The sequence below is a fragment of the Centruroides vittatus genome, unplaced genomic scaffold, assembly GCF_030686945.1.
Source record: "Centruroides vittatus isolate TY-2023 unplaced genomic scaffold, ASM3068694v2 contig_564, whole genome shotgun sequence".
In the NCBI taxonomy this organism is placed as follows: Eukaryota; Metazoa; Arthropoda; class Arachnida; order Scorpiones; family Buthidae; genus Centruroides; species Centruroides vittatus.
The window spans coordinates 1976403-1995816 of record NW_027122335.1 but is presented as its reverse complement, the minus strand read 5'-3'; the positions used below and the strand labels follow the sequence as shown (position 1 = coordinate 1995816).

General features: G+C 29.4%; 1 protein-coding gene across 3 annotated transcripts in view; it reads left to right on the top strand.

Moving 5' to 3' along the window:
• The first annotated feature begins 372 nt into the window (after window positions 1–372).
• LOC136978959 (DET1- and DDB1-associated protein 1) overlaps window positions 373–19414 on the top strand; it is a 29182-nt gene continuing 10140 nt past the window's right edge. Inside the window, exons 1-5 of one of the 3 annotated variants that reach the window (XM_067274809.1) lie at window positions 373–508; window positions 10752–10864; window positions 14981–15067; window positions 18615–18666; window positions 18732–18799. In XM_067274809.1, coding sequence (XP_067130910.1) covers window positions 10862–10864; window positions 14981–15067; window positions 18615–18666; window positions 18732–18799 — 210 coding nt within the window. In that variant the 5' untranslated portion in view covers window positions 373–508; window positions 10752–10861. Of the gene's footprint in view, window positions 509–784; window positions 849–10751; window positions 10865–14980; window positions 15068–18614; window positions 18667–18731; window positions 18800–19414 lie in introns of those variants that run through there. The other 2 variants (XM_067274810.1, XM_067274811.1) reach the window with 2 other exon arrangements.

The following is a 19414-nucleotide window of genomic DNA, read 5'->3' as shown; positions in this document are numbered from 1 at the left end:
GTTTACTACAAAGCACATAGGTCAGTTAGAATGGATTATTTACTATTTGAAGAATAGTTTTCAATTAAACTCATTCCAAAATTTGACGTATTTGAAATTAGTCTACGCGCGGATGGCCGAGGGGTCAAGGTGGCCAAAAGAAAAAAATTAATCAGGGGGGGGAAAACCTAATATACTTTATAAATTCATTTGCACATTATTTTATTCTCCACTTCCATGTAAATAAAGTATTAACATAATCTATAGTTCATGTTTTCATATTTTGACAAATAATCTACGAGTTTAAATTGGATCGTAATTATGTATTATTAATGCAAAGTAAAAAATATTTTATTAAATATTATTCATAAAAGATAACTGACATTAAATATATTACATACATTAAATTTATTATTTGGTTTGTAGCGCCATCTGTTAATGCCCGTTTTTGTGCGAGATTGTCGTCTATTCAGACAATCTTAAATGACGGAGATGGGAAGATTATAAGTTTTATTCGAATGTTTAGAAAGTAAGTTAATGATCTCGTTTCAAACTGCATTGTTTAATATAATACATACATTTCCATTTCCGACTGTTACGACATTTATATTACCGAATTTTAGCGAATCGGAAAGCGGGTCAATTTAGAAACGTGCTTCTTCGTAAGGAGGAAAATAATATAATGTAATATATTTGAAATAAATTAACAAAAAGTTTTTCTTGTTTATATATATATATATATATATATAAATACTACTTGGCATATTTGATAGGATAAATGTGCTTAAATGTGCTGCATGTCAGCCATTGCCAAAAGCAGCCATCTTCCATAAAATGTGTATGTAATAAATGTAGGAGGTAGTTATAATGTAATATGATATTTCTCCCTTATTCAGTCAATTGTTTTGTTAATGACATAATTAATAGTCATTGTTGTCAGTTAATGTATTGCTTGTGCTCATTTCATTTAATACAGTAAAAAGTATCAAATCTAAGGCTTTAATTAATAAATTGGGTTTCTATATGGTAATACTATCATATTTATATTTTTCTTTATTCATTTCATTCACTTGAGAATTTGAATAAGGAAAAACTTATAAATCTTGTTTAGAAATATAACAAGCTGCGGTTTTATAGCAGCTGAATTGACGTTGGGACATTTAACGAAAAATCTGTTGTACTGGGTGATTTCTGAATATAAACAAAATACGTAAAATTCAATATTTGGCCATCTATATTGAAAGAGAGTAGTGATAAATATTCTGATTAATAGGTTCCAGATTTCTTATGCTGAATTTTTATTCATAAAGTCTGAAAGTGAGTAGAAATTTATTGAAATTGTTATAATTTACTCTGTTGTTTTGAGAGAGATCTAAGTCATTAATGTAGAATTATTTTAATATCAGATACTTTATTGTTCAAGTAGCTTGAAATGAGTAGAAAAAAAATTTTGTTATGTCTATTTAGAATGATTATACTGAATAAAGCAGTAGGTGAAATATGTTATGAATTGCATCTCAAGTTAATTAATAACTTTAGAATTTTGTACTGTAGATAGGAAAGTCTCATTTGTTTAGGTAGGGCCTAAACAAAAGAGAAGTATAACAGTATATATAATTATATATACTGGAAGAGGAGATCGAACCTTAGGTCTGGGTAGTGTCCCTGCTTCTAGTGTCAAATTCATTCGTAATTCTTAATATTTCCAAATTTTGGCCCAATTATTTACAGCAGTTGTGTCTATTTAGGTAGGGCCATTCATTAAGTGTACAGTTTGAGGTGTGAGGGAGTTGCAAAAAATATATCAATGGAGGGGAGAGGATTGAGGGATTGTGTATGTTGACTTTCTTGGTGATATTAAAGGCATATGAATTTGTTTTTTGTAAGCTTATTTACTAGTCGTTATGTAAACATTTTGATGGTTTATTCATATATTTTGATTGCACTTGGTCAATACCAACTTTTCCTATTTTAGGGGAGATATGGTGACGGGATGGGATGGGATAATTACATGGTAATTTTGCTGATAAATTTGTGAATAATTGGAAAAACAGAGGAAGGTCAGAGGAGATGATTTATGGATTTAACAGTCAGTCTCACATATTTTTACTTTAATGAAGACTTTTCTGGAGTCTTGGGATTTTTTTTTGAAATAATGAGTGCTTTTATCGAAAGAGGAAAGCCTTTAAATAGTCGGGTTCATGAAATAGTATGCAATGTGCATATATATATTGAATGAACAACAAAAACATTTTTTGTTTCTTACTGATGATATATTGCTGATTAGAACAGAGAACTAGTAATTTAGATATTTTCAAATTTTGTGTGCAATTTAATATTTTATGTAATCTTCGCATTGATTAAAAGCAGCCCAGTCTATAAATAACGATAAAATTTTTTCTTAAGTTTTTATAATCATGTTTAAATATGTTGCTAAATTAAACAATTACATGACTAAACTGACTTCGTGTTTCATCACAAATTACACAATTTTTTTTGCAAGATAAAGATGGCCTATACTTTCCAGTTAATTAAATTTTCACCAGACTTCTTGAATTTCCTGAATATTACTTTTTGAGGTAAATTTTACCAGGAAAATTTTCTTTCAAAATTGTAACATCTTGAACTCCAGTTTTGACCTGCAATATTTCATCATCTATTCTTTTCTCATCTTCCTTCTTTATGCATGATCTAGTATTTAGGATAAATTATTCCTTTGCTCATTAAGCAACAGTTAATTCACCTCAAGTGAAAAGTCATCTCTGTAAGTGAAGACTTTTATGGTTTGTCACTGGTGAATGTGAAATGATATATTTGCAAATGTAAAAATTTGTATTCTTCAGTAATCTTATTAATGTTTTTTAGAGAAAAAGAGCTAGGTTTGAGGACTTTAGCCCAAGTTGTCAGTTTGGTTTTCAGATGCAGATGACAGTTTAATTTTGCTGTTGGTTATGACACTGTCTTTTTAATATTGAAATAATACTATCCTTTGTGGCATCCTTGTAACCCTGGAAAGGGCCATTTTTAATGATAGCATAGACATGTAGAGAAAAACTATGAATAATTTTAAATTCGAACTTTTTAGTTTTGAATTGGAGTGACACTTCTTCCCAGTCTAACTGTCATTAGCAGGATCTTCATTAGAGGAACTGTCTCAGCCAGGTTGATAAGTATTTTCCTTTCTGACGACTTCCAATACCCAATCCATGATGCTGTCTGTTTTTCAAAATTTTTTGAATTAATATTTTTATTGTGCTTTACACAATTTTTCCAATTTTGTGATGTGACTTGGGAAATAGTTTGTTGCAATAAAGCTCTCACACTTTGTTCTATAAAAGTTGTAATAAACTCAATAGTGCAGTTTTTCACAGAAATTTTCCATTCAGCTTATTCCACCTAAAACCTAGCTTTTGCAAGACTTGTGAAAGGGAACTTTCTTGACCATAAAAATTAATTTTTTCAAATAAAACACTAACCTTAATTCTCCCAGTAGACTGATGAAAGTTCAGAAAAATCAAATGCTTTTGGTCTAAGACCGGCTTCAAGTTACAATTTTCCAGAAATTAATTTTTTATCAAAGTGCTTGCAAAAATATTGGCAGAACCTTTTGTGCATAATTTTGTGAACTGTCCTGTGAACAACAGATAAATTGAACTCAACCAAGCCCATTACCAGAGATGCATATGGTTTTTTTTCCCAGGAGTTTTCAACCTTTCCTGGATTCTATCTTCTAAAATTGAATAAACAGTCATTTCTGTTGCCATCAAGACTTGTTTTGCAAGATTGTTTAATTCCTTCATGCAGTTTTCTCTTTATTTGTAAATCTATGCACATTGCATACTATTTTGCAAGCCTGGATATTTAAAAGCTTTCTTTTTTTGATGGAAGTGCTCATTATTTTAGAAAAAATTCCAAGACTCCAGAAAACGGTCTCCATTGAATAAAACTATGTGAGACTGACTGTTATATCCATGGTTCCCCTCCAATCCTCCCCTACTATCTCTCAGGCTACAAAGAATTCACTTTTGTTTATACAGATTTTTTTTCAAGGAAAAATGGCTTATTACAATTGATAACTGATAACCATCAATAAACAGTAAAAATAGTTACATTATGAATCGTAATATTTTTATATCATTTCTGTATCCACAAGTTTCCAGAATGTGTTTTTCAATATGCATTCAAAAACATTCTGGAAACTTGTGGATACAGAAATGATGTAAAAAATGTGCACTTGAGGGCATAGGTTTTTGGCAACCATTAAGATACTCCTAGTTATTAGTGTACGTTTGCAATTTTTAGTTTTTCATTGGTGACATGCCTTATAAAACCAGTTCAAATAGATATCGTGCAGTGGTTGGCTGCTATAATAGCCAGACAGTTTTTTTATAAATGGTTTGAAGCTGTATGCAATGTATATGAAAACATGATGCATTGAAATTGTTCATATATTCAACCATTTCAGTACATTCATTTCCATGTGATGAAAATTTAAGAAGAGAATGGGTCAACCATGCTTGTACATTCAGCTAGATAAATAACTTTGTCATCATTAGACATACATGTCCATACGGAATGATTACTTGCAGATAGGATTTGTCTTAAGGACACATATGTTTCGTGACAATATATTAATTAAAATTTCACCTACTTTACCACTTGAAAACTAATTGAATCAAGATGCCTATAATTAAGCATTTTTTAGTAATCATAGTCTTTACTTTTAATAAGAAATTCAAATATAGTTGGATATTCCAAAGGTGGCATTTTCTCTTGTCATTATTCCACAATTTTATAGTATTAATTGATAGAAATAAATTAGAAAATACAAGTTTGTAGAGAATTCTATGCAAAAATCTGAAAATTTTGCATTAGACTTTGATATTCTGTGAATATTTTGGACTACTTTATGAATTAAACAGTGATATAGATATTTTGTGATAGACAATAACAGTCTGTTATTAGTAGAACTTTAGAAGCCAATAATCTTCTGAGAAACGATTTAAGTTTTCTTAATTTTACTTTAAATTTTTATCAGTTTTAAAAGATATTTCTCCACCATGCATGTAGTATGCATTTTTTTCTTTACATTAGAAGAAAATTTAAATTTTTGTAAGAATGATTGAAAATACTCTATAATTTAATATATGAAAACCCTTATGATTACTAAATAAGTGGATGTTATGAACAAATTTCCATTAGTCATTTCAAAATCAATTATATTCTCAATTCTACAGTTCTACAGTACCATAGTTCTGGCAGTGTGATGGTGGTGCTACTATAATGGAAAATACATGAACATTCTCTGGACATTTATGGATAAGAAACAATTACATGTTAACACTTTACTATTAAATTTTAGCAAATATGCATATCACATGATTGTTCAAAGCAACTGATGTTATATGGATTCAAATTTTTTCATATGATGATTTTGATCTAACAATTTTGGCATTTTGCATTAAAATACTGCTTGAAAATACACAACTGGTCAAAATAAAATAATGCAGTAGTAATGTTTACTGTCTTCAACTTAAACTTTGGAATTGCAGATATTCATGAGCAATAGTGTCGATGCTTTACATGTTTCCTTAGCAAATTCATGGGAAATAATTTGTACGTTAGCAAGAATTAATCTATTACTGGATATTAATTGGATAGCATCAAATTAATAAGCTGTTTGACTCTTAAAATGATTATATCAATCAAATACTTTCATCTGTTAAATATTTCTTCTGAAACTTGTGTGTGAGTTACTTTGTTAATTTTTGATTTTGTATGTTTTATTGTTAAAAGTTTTATGATATTTATTTATTACATCATTTATTATTTTATATTATTATTTTCACAAATATTCAACTGATGGAGACCTATTAAATTAGGTTGAAAACATTTTTATTTTCTAATAGAAATAAAATATAATAATACAGACAATAAAAACAAGCTATAAAGTGTTGCACAAGCAAACAAGTGTAGAGTACAGTTGTAAAAATATAGTTAATGAGATGGTAGATGGCTTGGCCTAGTCCAGCATAAACGAAAGGTTGCAAATGTTCAGCCAGTGTTCAGAAAAGAATATAATAGGAGTCACTCTTTCTTTATAGAATACACCTAGTCAATGAAATTTTTTCTGATCTGAATTCTTGATTTTGCTTTTCTGATTTTTTTCTGATAGCATAAAAATTTAAATTTTGAAATGTTAACTTTTAAATTCGAGTTGTAAATATTTACATTTGAAATTTACCAGTCAATAAAATGTATATTTACAATCACTGACATGAATTGAGCAGGGAGATCCAACAAAATTAGTTAAAAATTCTTCTGCTGTTCATAAGAGATCAGAAATGCAATTTAAATTATAAATAAATAAAACTTGTCAAGGATTTAAATTTTTAAGTTTACTTTCAGCAAATTAAGTCTAAATATAAAAGGTTCAAATACAGTCGAATCTTGATTATCTGAACTTTGAGACCAAGGGTTTTTGGATAAACAAAATTTTAGATACAGTGGTACCTCATACTTTGAATGTAATTCATTCCAAAAGGCTGTTCAAACTCTGAATCACTCAAAGTTTGAAGCAATTTTTTCCATTAGAAATAATGAAAAGCAAATTAATCCATTCCCAGACCTCAAACAATACCCATTTTGATTATACTTAAAATGGCAAATACACACAATTTAGGGCAAAAATAACAGTTAAATGCCCTAATAATAAATTAGAACACAAAAAGAATAAATAAAATACATACATAATATACAATAAAATGAAAATTGCATTTATTAAAGTTGAATGATGCCAAAGTCAACAGTGCACACACTGTTGACTTTGGCATCTTAAACATGTCTGCCAGATTTGCCATACATCTACCGCTTTCATGCTTCACAATAAGTATTTTTTTCACGCCTTTTTCATACTAGTTAGATTTCATTGCTTCCATACACTTCTCTGATGCCATGATTAATAGGTAAAGGTTATATTGGGTTGAACAGAAAGTTTTTGTGTATTTTTAACAGTTGTCCTTACTTAACATAGATGTGTGATTTAATTATAAGTTACAAATTTTGACACATTATTGCTAATTTGAGATTATATTCTTTATTTAGAAGCTTATTTTATGCTTCCAGTGTATTTTTCATTCCATGCGCAGTTTGAACTTTGGAGCATCTTTTAAACACACACAAATTTTTGTCAAATTTGACATTTGAACTCTGAAATGTTCGAAGTTAGTTGTTTGAACTACAAAGTACCATTGTAATCCAGAAACTCATTTGTGTTTGCATTTTGAGTACATTAAAATTTCATAACAATAAATACTGTACTGCAATTATTATATTTGAAAGTAAGTTAATGTACTCAAAATTTAATATAATAGAGAGGTTGTGGCTGAAGTTTTCAATGCAAAATGTGTATGTCAGTTGTTCAGCACCACCTTCCTGTAAGCCTAGAAGTTTGACAATGGCATTTGGAACATCAGTGGAATCATGTCCAAACGCCATTGTCAAACTTCTAGGCTTGCAGGAAGGTGACACTGAATGTCCGACATACTCATTTTTGTGTTGAAAACTTCGGCCACACCTCTTCAATGTATGGCATATTTTGCAGCACTACAATCAACAAGTAATGATTCCCAGTTACATGAGAGTTTGGTCTCTGTGTATTGTACAGTACTTACTATTCTATAGTATGTTCTGTACAATGTTGTATGTTCTGGTTTGTTTTTACTGTTTCAGATAATTAAGTTTCTACTGTGTATAAAAGCATGTAGTAAATATTTACCAATATGAATACTATCCTTATGTCATAAAACTTTAGCATTTCAATATAATATATTTTAATAATTTTTAATTGTTTCCAACTTTTATGTACTGTACATATGTTATATAACAGGGCTGTCCAACTTTTCTGTACATAAGATCTACTTTTTATTTTAAAAATGTGTTGCAGTTGACTTGTTGTCATAGGTATAGTCTAAGTGGGGAGGGGGAGGTGTGAAATATCTACTATGTTTATACACTGTTTTTCAGTACAAGGTGCACTGCTTATGAGTCGAGTCATAACTGCATGCATACTGTTGCGTTTGATTACAAATATAATATATTAAGTCAAGACATCGCAAGCAATCAACCAAACTTGGCTTGGCGATCGACTTGTTGGCCACCTGTTATATAAAATGAAAAAAGCTGGCAGGGGCTATTGTTTGACTTTCAGCACTTGAACAGGTGGTTAAGGGTATCAAGAAGAAAGTCCAATAATTTTAAATTTTAATAAAATATAAAATTTAAATAATAATGAAAGCTTAAAAGATGTAATATTTTGTGGAATTATGGTAAATTTCTGTATTTAAACTATTTAAATTTAAAAAATACTAACAAGAGGATGGCATGACATTGGAATCACTGATTTTGATCAAGCTCAGTAAGGATATAGTGCATCCCAACAATTGACTTGCACCAAGCAGTAAGGTGCACTACTCAAAATTAAGTGAGAAAACTGAAGCTGAAAATTGTACAGTCATTTAAAACCTTCAGAATTTTTACCATTTATATAGTGGTTGGTTGCTCTGTGGGTGCATGCCACTTTCTTAATCAGGAGATTGGTGTTTTGAATTTCATAGGTATTAATGTGATATTTTTTTTTTATAAAACTATAATTTTCACTTTATTCTTGTTACTTTTAAATTTATTATATTTACATAAAAATTATTTTCAAATAGTAATGTACTACATGAGATTCATTCATAATATAAACACAGGGTAAGGTATAAACAAAGTTATTGTTATTCAAGACCAATTTTGTTAGTAAAAAAAGACATGTGTGAACTCAAGTTTGGAAAAATGTTTGATCAAAAGTGACACTAAGATGCTAGCAGAGTGAGTGCTAAACACATACTGATGTAGCATGTGCACAATCTGGGACCTCCCCTCTCCTGGTCATTCGTCTAAATAGCATCAAATAACATAAAAATAAGTGAAAACAGCACTGAAAAACCATGAAAATAACAATTTTTTAGCATTTGTTTACATTCTAGTTTCTGATTGGTATAGTTGAATTTGAATCAATCTTTTCTGAAAAGATGCTTATTTGTCAACCTAATGTCATTCAAACTAGAAAATACCAATCAGAGTTCAAAAAGGAATGCACAAAAGCTATAACAACAAATTAATTACAACAAAGTCTTTCCATAGACTAACAATAGAAAAAGTTTTTAATTATTAAGAATGTTGGATCAAGAAAATTAATAGCTAGAATAGAGTCATACAACTAAAAGGAAGCCAATTGCACTAAAACCTTTTGGATTTAATTATTTCAAACTGTGTCAAGTTATAACTTTCCATGATTATCAACACTGCCTATGGCTAAAGTAATTTGACTCCTTGTGTCAACAAAGAGGGTTCTAAAATGGTCCAGAGCATCCTGGTCAGTAAACTTAATCCTAACCTGGCCCTTCTTCAGGAAAGGTTGTGCATCCCTGCTGAAACAGTCACATACTGAACAGTAACATGTGCATAATGTAGGCATGTGATTGATAATAAGGTACAATGAAAGGGCAAGACAAAGCTTGAACAGTTCTGCCACATTGTAACATACTGCGACAACAGTGGTCTCACAAATCAATGTTTCTGTTTAGAGGTTAAGATGTATTCTATCTCAGCAATAAAATGAATTGGTAAAACATTCATATTTTAGACAATAAGGATTCACATGAAACTATGGAACATAAATGGAACAATCCGTAAATAAATATATTCTTTGTAATATTAAAAAGAAAGATTTATATATACATATATTTTTTGAAGTACTAATGAACCCTCTGCTGTGAATAGTATTGTCTACCTTGAGTTACTACCATAGTTGAAGGAGATTAAAACTTAATTTTGTGCTAAGATAATGCCTGTCACAGCATATGAAGATGGAAAAGTCTGAGTGACAATTTTCTTCATTACTGCATTGGACATACTTTTGTGGTAAGAAGTCTTTACTTCATTGGCCATTGAAATTACTGAATGGAGATGCCCTTAGATTTTTTTTGTGAGACTTTCTGAAAAATTTGATGTTTATGTCTTTCTCCTTCTGTTACTTTGTAAGAGTTATAAGGAAATATAATGCAAGCTATCAGTCAGATTGATGAAAATATATTGGAAAGATATAGCATGAATTAATTATCAAATTAATGTGTGCAGGATTACAAGCAAGACTTTTATTGAAGGATTGTAAGTACTGTTCAAACTGCTAATTGGTGGAGAGATACAAGGCTTATCAAACCATATTGGAGCGTTAGAAAATTGAGATCACATCATTTTTTAAGCCTCATATAACTCCACCAATTAAGGTATATGTTTGGTAGTTTGGGATAATTATGTAACTCATTAGAGGCAAGATGCTTACAACTATATACTGTTAATAGCGAGGTTGAGGCCGAAGTTTTCAATGCAAAAACATGTACGTCGGACATTTGGTGCCACTTTCCTGTAAGCCTAGAAGTTTGGCAACGGCCTTTGGAATGTCAAGCATGATTCCACTGACTTTCCAAACACCAATGTCAAACTTCTAGGCTTACAGGAAAGCAGTGTTGAACGTCTGACGTACACGTTTTTGTGTTGAAAACTTTGGTCTTAACCTTGCTATTATCTTTAACAAATGAAAGTATAAATATTATGTTTTGCCACTATGTAGTTAATTTGAAAAAAATTTTACAGTTGTCAACATTTTGACTTAATCTGTAATGAACTGTGTATATTTATATAATTTAATTTATTCATTTCTATTTTAGCAGCAAGAATTATCCATGAAGACTTAAATTTTAAATAAAAACCAAGCAAGTGTCATAATATTTTGAAGAAATTATATTATCACAATTTGGTATTCAGATTTTTTAATGACATGGTAAGTTAATTTCTCTTTTACTAAGTTTATATTCAGTAAACAATGATGTGTATTAACAATTTACCTTATTTTACTTTTCCTCCCTCTGTTCAAAAAGAATCAGTTTGTATTATATTATGTTACTTTTTATTTTAATTGTCATAAAATAAAATTAAATTAAAATAGCTTTAAATATTTAATTTTACATAGTAAATTAAATCATATTTTGTTGTTATTTTGGTCTACTTTGGTATCAATTAATCTTTGATAAATGAAAATACTGATTGTAAAAGTTTTGTTTAATGAAGGTGTTTAATTATTTTGATGCATTAAACAAAAGAAAGCACTTCATTAAAATAAGTTCCTTTACTAGTATAATGACTTTCATTGTTGGAGCAGAAAATTGCAATGAAATTAAAGACAATACAGTAGCCCCTTGTTATATTGTGCTTGTCGGGAGACAAAAAAAGCACAATATAACAGTACTAAAAATACTGGGCTTATATTAAACAGATTATACATGCCATGGAATCTCTGTCCTCCATTCTTTCATCAGAAAGTGTTTTTGATATAAAATAAGCTGTTTTGCAATACTAAATTTTATTCATCTGTTATATTTTAATAATTGATGTTTACATAAACATTGATACCATGAACACCTATTTAGCATTATTGTTTCTCTAACAATGATATTTAAAGACAAATACTGTCAATATAAAAACAAAATATCAGTTGTGATTTTATTATACAGTTATGATATTATATTTCATAATTAATCGCTTATTAAAAATTTGTGTAATTTATATTTTTTAATAAAAATTATAAATACAATAATTGAAAATTAAAAAAATAAATATTGAACATATAATAGAACACCAAAATTTATAAAATTACAGAGTAAAAATTCTCTAAAAAGCAAAATAAAGTTACTACTGTATAAAAATTTTAGAATTTTCCATTCAGAAATAAAAGAATATTTTCTTTGCACATTAGTGGTGAATTGGATATTTCACACCATTATATGAATTTATGGTATTGTCAATTCACAAAAAGGTGTGAAATTTCAAATTCTCAGAAACTTGTAAATGTGGAGATAATGCTTAAAACCAATAAATAGACAACTTTTAATATCAAAAGGAAACACAAATGATAGTTGATCTGTTCACCTGATTTGCTTATTTAAATCTTGACCAATTTGTTTCACTTACAGTGATAGTTTCCAGGACAATGGTGGAGTAAAATACTGTATTTTGTTGCAAAAATTCAGTGGCAATTGGTAATTTAAAATTTATTGACTCTGGTTTTTTTAAAATTTGGAGACCCAAAAAAAGCGTGATATATCAAAAACTGTGATATAATGTAGGGCTACTATATTTAAATTTTCTTCTTTAAAAAAAAAAAAGAAGAGAGATTTGAATTCAAAAAGATTGGATTTGAAGAGATGTTTGATTAGAACAAATCAGAGAGAAGAAAAGAAAGGTTGTAGATGTATAAGTTGTTTTTAAGCTTTAAGAAAAATAAATTCTAAAATGTTTAGTTTTTGATTATGAATTACTTTTTGAGCTTCATGACGAGAAGAACTTGATATAAAGAGGAAAGAATAGCTTCTAAAATCATAGTGGACTTACTTTCTTTAGATGATGTTTACAAAAATTACAATTACTAAATTTTTAAAACAACCCCACACAAACCTTACGGGAAATTAATTCTAGTGGATTTGGCTAAATCCTTAATATTATGTAATTCTACTTGTCCAGATCAAAAGTCTCCATATGTACAAAGTCAAAAGATGAACAGTTTTTGACTTTGTACATATGGAGACTTTTGATCAGGACAACTAGAAATACAAAATATTAAGATTTGGCCAAATCCAGCAGGACCCATTTCCCATAAGTTTGTGGGGTCCTTTGAAGTGTAAAAAATTACTTGATTAACTTGATAAAAGGAAAAAGAATCTCATTAATATTCTATCAATTTACAATACAAGTTTTAAAATTTCTAAACACTCAGTTGATCAGACAAATTAAAGCACTTTGTGTTTTACAATTGTCTTATACAAACTGTTGATGTCATAAAACTTTCTGTAATATTTTGAAAATTTACAAATTACAATTTTATTTTATCATTATTGTACAAGTTTATTTAAAAAGAATTGTGCAAATGAAAGCTGATTTATTTGTACCTGGAATAACATAGCAACAGTAATGATGTGGAAAGACAGAATTCACCAAATTTCACATGTACAATACATTACAATTGCTCAATGTAGGTGTCATGCTGTTAATGACATGGCAGATGTCAAGACAGTAGTCAGTTCTGAAGTGTCCCAGCATATCTCCAAATATCAATTCCATTGCTTCAGAGATGCATTGTTTCAGGTCATCCAGGTGCTGTGGCATTGGAGGCTGTTAAAGTGTCTGTGCACCCAACGCAGTGCACCCACAAAAGAAGTCATAGGGTATTAAACACTAGTCTGTTAGCAAAACTACCTTCTTCTAACCAATCTTGCATTTCAATACAAAAGTTAGTGTTTTGGCTTGTCATCTGGTGTTAGTACTTGCAGGAGCTACAATCTATATGGATTATATTGCATACATTTGTAAGTTCCATCACACCACAGCTAATGGATGCAGTCAGATTAGTGCATATTGTCAACTTTCTTGGACTCCATTTGTACATAATTGAATCCTATCTATCATCTCTACTATAGTCTATGAGTGGCTAGATTTTTCCCACAGCAGTTTGAATCCATTGGCATAAATAGCCAGTGGATTCAAACTGCTTCAACCAACATGCACTGCAGTTCTTATGAGGTGCATGTTTGTCAATTTGATCTGAAAGTGTTGCTGCACTGTCACAACAGCAGCAACACTTTCAGATTAGTAACAAGATTAGTAATTAGTAGCATTATTATAGCCCAATGTAATCCTGCAATCATTTGGCATTAATCAAAGAATCAGGTTACTGGATGTTTATGTTTGTACACAATAGCATTTGTATGTGCAAATTCCATCATGCAAAATGCTTCTCTTGCTTTGATGTCACTATCTTGTACACACATCACTAATGCCAGTAGCAGTGGTTAGCCCACCCCACTCACATACAAGAACTTTTGAGGCTTATCACCTTTATATTCTTTTGTGACTGGTCAGTTACTGTTTTTATGATACTTGCTACAGGCCTTTATTTTTGCACCATCTTTTTTTGAATAATCCTGTATTTATGAATTATTAATTTTTTAATTAAAAGTATTAGCTATAATTTTCGTGTACCAAATTGTTTCATAATTTATTAGTATTATAGCCATTATCTAGCCTGATGACATACAGCATTGGTTGGCTTGTAGTTTTATAATGTATTGGGTTTTAGTGATGTTATTTGTTTATACTTTTCATATTTTATGGAATGCAATTCTCATTTATTATCACGATTATGAAAATTAACAAGCAAGCTAGGAAGTATTTATATAGTTATTGAGGTTTAACAAAATCTGGAAAAACAGAAATAAAAGACAAGTAACATAAATAAAATTTATCATGTTGTCTCAGTATGAATTATATAATTTATGTTTAACTTGAATACAGCTTTGCTTTCCTTTGAAACACTAATTTTACTATACTATAGCAGTGTTACTATAGCATTGAATATAAATCATATTTTATCCAGAAAGAAATGTATAAATTTATATTTTATCTAACCTAGCTTGGTATATTCTTTGATCTTGGTATTGTCTTTGGAAGTATATCATGAAATTGTTTTGATGATTACAAAACACAAATATCTATATATACAAGATTAAAGATTGGAAACAAGGATATATAAGGAATTCTCCTGTACAGTTGAGATGTCTATAGTGATAATTTATGACAAGTGAAAAACCTTTATTTTCAATGCATTAACTCTTTAGCATGATTTTAATTAGTGTCTTGATGTTGTTTTATACAAATATTATCAGTTTAAGACAATATAGGATGCAATTAAAATTTAGTGGCTAATTTAAAGCTTGTAGAGATTTAATTTATTTGTAAAACAAAATTTGAGGATTGAAAAATTAATTTAATTATAATAATAATTATTATATACTGTATATTATAATTTTGTTAAATATATATATATATATATATATATTTATTTTAGTCACAGGCTGAATTTCTGAAAGGTCTCCCTTCGTACAATGAAAATAATTTTGCTCGATTTCAAGCAGATTCTTCATGCAAGATAACAGTAAGTGAATTTCATTGTAATAATTTATAAGAAGTTATTTATATATTTATATATAAATATGATAAGTTATAGAAAATAATAAAGTGATATTACTTGTTAATGATAAGAAACTTTAGTGTTAAAATTAATTTTTTTAATAAAAATAAAATTAGTGAAAGGTTTTTGTTTGTAATTAGCAAAATTGTTTGACATGGCAACAGATTTCCATATTTATGTCATGTTCAACAAGAGAATAAAAATTAAGGTCATTTTATATGATTGGCCACTTTAATGAATGAAACACACAATGCAATAATTATTGTATGTTTCTGTCTTGTTAGTAGTTTGTAAATTTGTCACTTTTTAAAATAAAAATGAACAATTATTTATTGTGACATCACAATGTCAGGCTGCAGTTTTTATTTCATTTAAAATGTAGACTTTGATTTTAGTACAGAGTAGTACAGGGTACAGGAAAAGTATGATGTACAGGCTTACCCTTGTGCTTCATACTTTTTCTGTTAACAGTTGTCATGGAATCATCTATGTAACTCTGTTCTGAAGAAAATTTTTAAATTGAAATAACATGACTTCCAGTCCAAACCAGAATTTCATATATAATCAATCAAGGCCTCCTGCCCCAAAGCTTTCCAAATCTGATCTTGACTTTCATCTATCTGTTAATCTTGAGAATCTGTCTGTCCTTGAAGGAAGAACATATAAACAGATGGATTCCAATAGGAATTTACAAACTTATTTTATTATTGGGCTGTGATTTGAAAATTGCAGCCCAATTTTTAATGCTATATTTTTATTTTTAAGATTTTTGTCATAAACTTTATGCTATTTGTCTCAAGTTGTGTGGCTAATAACTGAAGATGAAATTGTCAGAATCCATAAACTCTTTGTGGTAATTTGTTCCTGGGTGTAGAAAATATCATTGATGTAGTGTAGGCTTGTTAATGATTACAGTTGTGGCAACAATGGCACTCTCATTTAGTTGATCTCATCTTTGATTGTAGATACAGACACACAGTAGCTTTTGATATTTTGTTAAGAACATCAGGACATGATAATTTTGACAAGTAAATTAATTATAGGCATTAAACACAATAGCCTGACTGTGCAATATTTTACCTTGTTTAGCTACAGCAACAACATTAATGGTCACATTTTCTAGACTAAAGCATGACTACTATTTTTATTTGCTTTATTTTAATTTATACTGTTAAAATCTGTTTTATAATAATTTTAATAATAATCATATAGCACTTGAAATTTTATTAAACAACTTTCAAGTAAGGGGAAAATAATAAAAGAGATCTTTGAGTTACATTTAATAAACAGTTATTGGATGATCTATAGATAATTTCAGTATCCTGTATGACTTGAACTTTGCAATCCATCAGCTCCTTACCATATAAGGTATGTTATCTTTTATTGAACAGAGTATAGTTATTTATGGAAAGAAATAGAACTGAATTTAATAAAGCAGTTATTGGCAATAAAACTGTAAAAAAGTTGAAATTAAAAATCATTGTTTAATTATTATAAATTAGTAGTATTTATTGTTTCAAGCACCTTTTAAACTAGCCTAAACACAGAATTTGTTAAGTTTTTATTTCTTTTAACTTAAAATAACAATCGTAAATCTAATTTTTTAAAGTTGCCAGATATAGTGATTCACTATCAAACTGACTAAGTTAAATAATGAAGGATGAAAAATTAGAAATTGGAGCATAGAAACTAAGATATAGTCAGATCTTGATTTAGTATCACCATTTTCTCACTTCTGAAATTGGCACTAAAATAAGTTTAGTGTTAAACTGAAGAATTTCAAACAAATATTATATATAATAATAATCTATACATGAGTTTTGAGTTTGAAAAATCACATAATTTTGGTGATGATAATGTTTGCAATGCAAAATTGTACATTTTAGTAATTCAGTAATTGAAAGGATGTCTGTCTAATATTTATAGGAAAGATTCATTCATAAGTGTGAGAATACAGAGGTCATTACTTTGTGTCTGGTAACGACCTTTGGTTTGTCAGATCTGGAGGATCTGCTCACTATGTCTAGGCAGAGCTGGATTTGAGGCAATCGGAGCGATATGCACCAATCAGGCCCCGCACTTGAAGGCGATCCCCTCAGCACATCAAAATTTATATATTTAAAAATAGTACATGTTACAAAAATAAATATTTAGGTATATTATTATTAAAAATATAACAACATATTTCAGAATGTAAGTTAACTGTTAATTAATTTTATTTAAAGTTTGAGGGGCCCCGCAAAAAATTTAATCGGGCCTTGCACCTATTGGATCCGGCGCTGTGTCTACGAGGGCCTTTAATGTGGTTGTTGGGATCAAGATCGTCTAATCTCAATCTTCATCAGGACTGACACCAGTTAAACTGTTTTTCCATGGTTTAACTTGTGATCTAATATTAGTGAATAAAATTAAGTAGGATGGCTTTTTAAGCAAGTGGGAAAGATGCATAGGTGTAAATGATAAGGCTGAACTCTGAGACAAAACCATATTGAATTAACATAAGAAGATTTAATAAAACAAACAAATAAAAATATATAACAATATCGAGAGGATAATAACTACTACCTTAATCATGAGAGTAACTAAATTCTACCTATTTCTTGAGTGAGAGAGAGAGCTTACAAATACATTGAATATATAGTACCTTGACTGTTGGTTGGGATGTTGTTTTCTCTTTAGTAGTTGGAGCACGGGAGGTGGAGGATGAACGTGGGACTCTCCTCTAGTTATGAGCGCACAAAGTCATAATATTGTGACGGAGACTGTTTTATGGCAACAAACTGCTGTAGTTCATGTGACAAAATCCTTTCATCGTGGACTGCCGTCATCTATATGGCACTTTTCTACTTTGTGTGGACTGCCCTGAATGGAGGGAAAATCTTTTCTTTAATCCTTTCTCTGACCAATAGCATCCAAGGGACACACAGGAGTGTGACGGGTGCAGAGAGGGTAAACAGACATATGGCCATGTGAGAAAAGAAGTTGATTTCCTTTTCTCCAAAACGATGAATGTAATTTCCTTTCTTGTGAATAATATTTAGAGAAATAATATAATTTCGTATAACAATAAACTTAGTAAATCCCATTTCTCACATCAGTATTTGTTGGCACTATATCAAGGTTTGATTGTTTAAGTTTATCATAAAATACTTTTAATTAAATACAGTAGAGCATCGATTATCCGACTTAATTGGGGACTGGGGTTGGTCGGATAACCGAAAAGTATGAAAAAATACATTATTAGTATAGTGCATTAGGCCTAGTTTAAATACTAGCCTCCCTTTCATGATCGAGCCAGTGCTGCCAGCTAAAACATGCAAAAATTTAACAAAAATAATATTAAAGTAGCCAAGACATAACTAAATATTGTAGCGCCACATCACTAGCGGACATTTGAATTTGCCGACTAGAACGTGGTCGGTTAACCGATAAGTCGGATAATCGATGCTCTACTGTATATTAATTTTTAAATTTGATTACTTAATCTTAACATATTTAATACTTTAAATAGGTAAAGAAGCCTTCTGTATATCTTCCTACGAAAGATCATCCTTCTGAGCAAAGTATATGAATGCATTTATCTTATTAATTTTTTTTTATAAAATACTAAATTATTTTTTTGTTTCAGTTATTACAACAGAAAAAACAAACATTCTTTTAAGATTTTTACATCAACAATGGGATAAAAAAGCTATGGTAAGTTTGCTAATTATAATGAAACAGTATTTTATGGTAAATAATTTTTTATAGATTGATGATAACATTTTTTACAAATAATTTATTGCAAATAGCAAAATGCTTAAGTTATTGACATCTGCTAAACTTAAGTATATGACATTTTAATGATGATACAAATTATACATACTAAAGAATATTTACTCTAAACTTATTAGTTTAAATCAAATAAGCAATTTATATATTGTAATTTTTAGTTTGTTAGAAATATCAATGCTTAATTTTCAGTGTACTGTACATATGACTTGCTTACTGTAATGTCTGGATATGTTGACAAAGATCTCATATTTGTACCATTGTTAGAAATTTCCTTAATAATTTGTGCTTCTTCTGTCTTGTTGATAATTTTGATGGCATTCCTTTTTCTTCTGCTATATTTATCACTTAACAAATGTCAATTACAGTTGCAGATCTGCTCAAATGTTTGGCAATCTCTTGATTTAACTTTCCTTCAGTTTTCAAAATACCATATATCTTGGCAGATAAGATGACTTTCAGATAAGATGAGGTGTAAATTTTCATTGAAGTTTTATAGTTTTAGCATGTATCTGTCCTATAAGATGACTCCCAAACTAT